This window comes from Pterocles gutturalis, unplaced genomic scaffold (genome assembly GCF_000699245.1).
Source record: "Pterocles gutturalis isolate BGI_N339 unplaced genomic scaffold, ASM69924v1 scaffold48668, whole genome shotgun sequence".
In the NCBI taxonomy this organism is placed as follows: Eukaryota; Metazoa; Chordata; class Aves; order Pterocliformes; family Pteroclidae; genus Pterocles; species Pterocles gutturalis.
This window is the reverse complement of record NW_010124800.1, coordinates 1-3,824: the sequence shown is the minus strand read 5'-3', so window position 1 is coordinate 3,824 and position 3,824 is coordinate 1. Positions and strand designations below refer to the sequence as shown.

At 51.6% G+C, this 3,824-nt stretch overlaps 1 protein-coding gene across 1 annotated transcript in view; it reads left to right on the top strand.

Moving 5' to 3' along the window:
- The window catches only part of ENPP7 (ectonucleotide pyrophosphatase/phosphodiesterase 7), a gene marked incomplete at its 3' end in the record, with an annotated part of 4,169 nt that extends 358 nt beyond the window's left edge, over positions 1–3,811 (top strand). The window contains exons 2-4 of the mRNA XM_010078347.1: positions 1,496–1,641; positions 2,428–3,048; positions 3,652–3,811. Coding sequence (XP_010076649.1) covers positions 1,496–1,641; positions 2,428–3,048; positions 3,652–3,811 — 927 coding nt within the window. The remainder of the gene's footprint in view (positions 1–1,495; positions 1,642–2,427; positions 3,049–3,651) is intronic.
- Positions 3,812–3,824: the final 13 nt, after the last annotated feature.

Here is a 3,824-nt window from a genome sequence, read left to right as displayed (position 1 = left end):
CCCTGGGCCACGCCCCCCGTCCGGCTCAAGCAGTTTGCCAAGCCTCAGGATAGAGAGGAGGCAATAGCTGCAGAAAGTGACAGGACTGAACCTGTATCTGTCAGAGGTAAATAGCAGCAGATGTCACAGGGGTCATGCAGCTGCCACCTAGACACTGGCAGGAATGACACAGGGGCCACCCCAACAGGGCTTGTCCCTACGTTCTGCTTTAATAACAGCTCAGATCAACCCTTTGTGTGTATTTATTCCTAACGCATGCGATCTGCAGCTCGAGATGGTGCCTCAGGAGAGGGCCCCCACCCTTGGGCTGTTACCTGATGTATAGTCCCTATAGGTCACCCAATTCCCTGATGGCACTTCTGCTCATCCATCCTGTTTGTGGAGTCTGAGCTATTCCCTTCTCCTGCTTCGCGCTCACAGCCTCAGCCTCCGGCCACTCTTTTTGTCTGTGTCTTGAGACTCGTCCTTCTCTTTTGTTATGGGATAGCCTGTAGTTAAAGTTTACTTGTGCTTTTCCATCTACTGGAGGCACAAAACAAAGATTAAAGTACAGTTCCTGTGGCCTCAGGCTTCATTTACTTTCTGTCCTAGTGCTAAGCGCTGGCACAAACTAGTGTCTTGCTCCAGCGTCTGCAGTATTTGTGTTACAGAGGTGGTGGGTATCAACACCCCTCATCTCTGTGCATATTTGGGTACAACACAACCACAACATTGCAAACACACAATTACAAAGGCACAAACACAAAGTAATATCCCGTACAACAGTGTCCTAATCGAGATTCCCCAGCCAGCGGGAGACAAGGCAACAGCTGCGGGGGCAGGACTGAGCCTGTGTTTGTCAAAGGTAAATGGCACCAGCCCAGCCCCACAGCCTCCTTTGAGAAGATAAATGACTTTTCAGACAAGAGAGATGCACTAAATTTAATCTTTCTGGACTTCAGTAATGTATTTGATACAGTGCCACGTGGGAAATCATTAGTTAAGTTGGGGAAGATGAAGATTAGTACAAAAGCTCTGACGTGGGGAGGGAACGGGCAGAGGTCGGCCGGTGATGCTGAGAGATTGTCGAGCTGGAGGGAGGGCAGCAGGGGAATTCCCGAAGAATAGACTTTGGAGCCAATCTTATTTAAGATTTTCATTAATAACCTTGGCATAAAAGAACGGAACATGCTAATGAAATCTGCCGATGAGAACAGGCAGGGAGGCGCTGTCAATAGCAGGGAGGGTGGGGATACCATGCAGGAGTAACTGCACTCTTCAGGACCAGAATAATAGAAACAGAACGAGATGGGATAGCACAAAGGGCAAGACTTTCATTCCTGATGAGAGTTTCTGCTGCGTGCTGACCTCCCCTAGTCGTGAACAACAGAGAAATCAAGTTGGTGAGGCAGCATCTCCAGCTGACCCGGAGCCAGCCCATTGCCCAGTGCGGGGGCAAGAACCCCCCTCCAGCCACAGCCCAGCTGACCCCCCCCTCCTGCCTCTCTCCCGACAGGGAGGTACCTGGAGAACCACGGCGTGATTCACAACATGTGGTTCAACACCAGCACGGGTCAGAAGCTGCCCTACCACGAGACGCAAGGCATGGACAGCTGGTGGGACAACGGCAGCCTGCCCATCTGGATCACCGCGCAGCGCCAGGCGAGTGTGGCCGGCTCCGTGCGCGCAGACCCCGCACAGCCGCGTCCCGTGGTATCAGAGCCTGCCTTCGCCTGTCAGAGCTGCAGGCAAGCCACGATCTCTAGTGGCCATGAGCTAACATCCGCGCTGCAAACGACGGGCTAATTAGAGCAGCGAAAAAATGAAGTCCCCAGACACTGGCAGGAATAATTATGATCATTCCATTAAAAATAGCAAAAAAATAATAGATGTATTTCAGCTTTATTAAGACATTAATAAAACAGGTTATCCTTTTCCTGTTTAAAGAAACCTCAGATGGTTCCTTAGGGAGCATCACAAGCCCAGGGGGTTCCTACGCTTTCCTATGGACCTTTTGGGTGGCAGCATCAGGGGCTGGTTCCCTCTTCCCTGGGGACCTCAGACCTGGCCCAAGACATGTACCTTTGCCTGTGTTTACCTGACAAATTTGCCCCATTGACTTCAGGGTGAGTGCTTATTATGGCCGGGGTAAAAGTCTTGATGGTCAAGAGCTGGAGGGTCCATGCGAGGTACAAACGGGTCCCTGTTTCCAAAGTTATAGCTAGCATTACTAACGCGGTGAGAAAACCAATGTGCAGGGGTTCTGGGACAGGCAGTGCTTTCAGTTAATCACTTTTAATTGGCAATGAGCAAGAAAACCTCACTAAAGGCAGAGGCAGACATTAGGGGGCTGAATGAACCAACCGCATTAGTAGGGGGTCGCACTGATGGATGGAGAGATGCTGCAGAGAGAGTGCAGGTGGGTTTACTCAATGTCTCCACTAACAGGGTTTGAAGACAGGATCTATCTATTTCCCCGGAGGAAAAGCAAAATATCAAGGGGAAGAAGTGAATACGAAGTTGGTGGAGCCCCTCTTGTTCAACTACAGCAACGAAACCAACTGGAGAGAGAACATCGACACCGCCATGGAATGGTTCACCATGAACAACCTCGACTTCATCGCCCTCTACTTCGGCGAGCCGGACTCGGCAGGACACAAGTACGGCCCCGAATCCACACAGAGGAAAAACATGGTCAAGCAGGTGGACAGAACCATCGGCTACCTGAGGCAGCGTATCCGGGAAAGCGGCCTGGAGTCAAACCTCAACCTCATCATCACGTCTGACCATGGCATGGAGACTGTCATAAAAACCAACGAGATTCACATCGGGGCAGTGGAGAACTTCACGTTCAAAGACATCCAGTTTGAACTCCTGGATTACGGACCAAATGGACTACTGGTGCCAAAAGAGGGAAAATTAGAGCATGTGTATTCAGTCCTGAGAAACGCCCACCCAAACTTACACGTGTACAAGAAAGAAGACTTTCCGAGGAGATTCCACTACGCCAACCATTCCCGGATCACCCCGCTCCTGTTGTACAGCGATCCTGGATACGTGATCCACGGGGTAAGATGTATGCACAGACACATCTGCTGTCTTTTGGGGATCTGCCTCCCTCCTCCTGCCCTTCTCATAGCACCCCAGTACCTGCCTGGCTCTATGCCTTTGCTTTGATTGGTCTCCCTACAAGCAGACAGAAATTCCAGCTCTTTATGTAAAGACCTTCTCTGCTGGTCAGAAAATAACAGGTCCAGAAGCTTTGGAGCGGGACTTGCATGAACACAGAACAGCAGTTGCAGGATCCTCTTGGTCTGGCATTAAGGGAAGGCCCAAGGTCAAGGCCAGGAGGCAGCTCCCCATTGCAAAGCTCCTCAGTACAACTAAACATGGATGTGCTGTCATTTATGTAGGGAACTTGCAGGATGTGATTGTTTGTCTAGGCAGCGCCCTCCAGCTTCTGCAGAGTTTAATGTTATTAGATCAACTTCAAAAACTCAAAGAAACCAAACAGACCAGTAAACCCTGTGGCTTCAGAACACGGCAGGTGAGAGCCCCGTGGAGGAGCAGTGGAGGCTTCCCGCAGCGCTGCTGCTCTGGAGCCTGCCGCCTCCCGGGGGCCGTGCTCTGGGGGGTGACTCTGGGCACTCACACCCCCTCCCTCCCTTTCAGAGATACAAGGTCCAGTTCAACAAAGGTGAGCACGGCTTTGACAACGAGGCCATGAACATGAAAACCATCTTCCGCGCCGTGGGACCTGCCTTCAGGCAGGGGCTGGAGGTCGAGCCCTTCGAAAGCGTCCACGTCTACGCGCTCCTCTGCCAGCTGCTGGGCATCACCCCCGA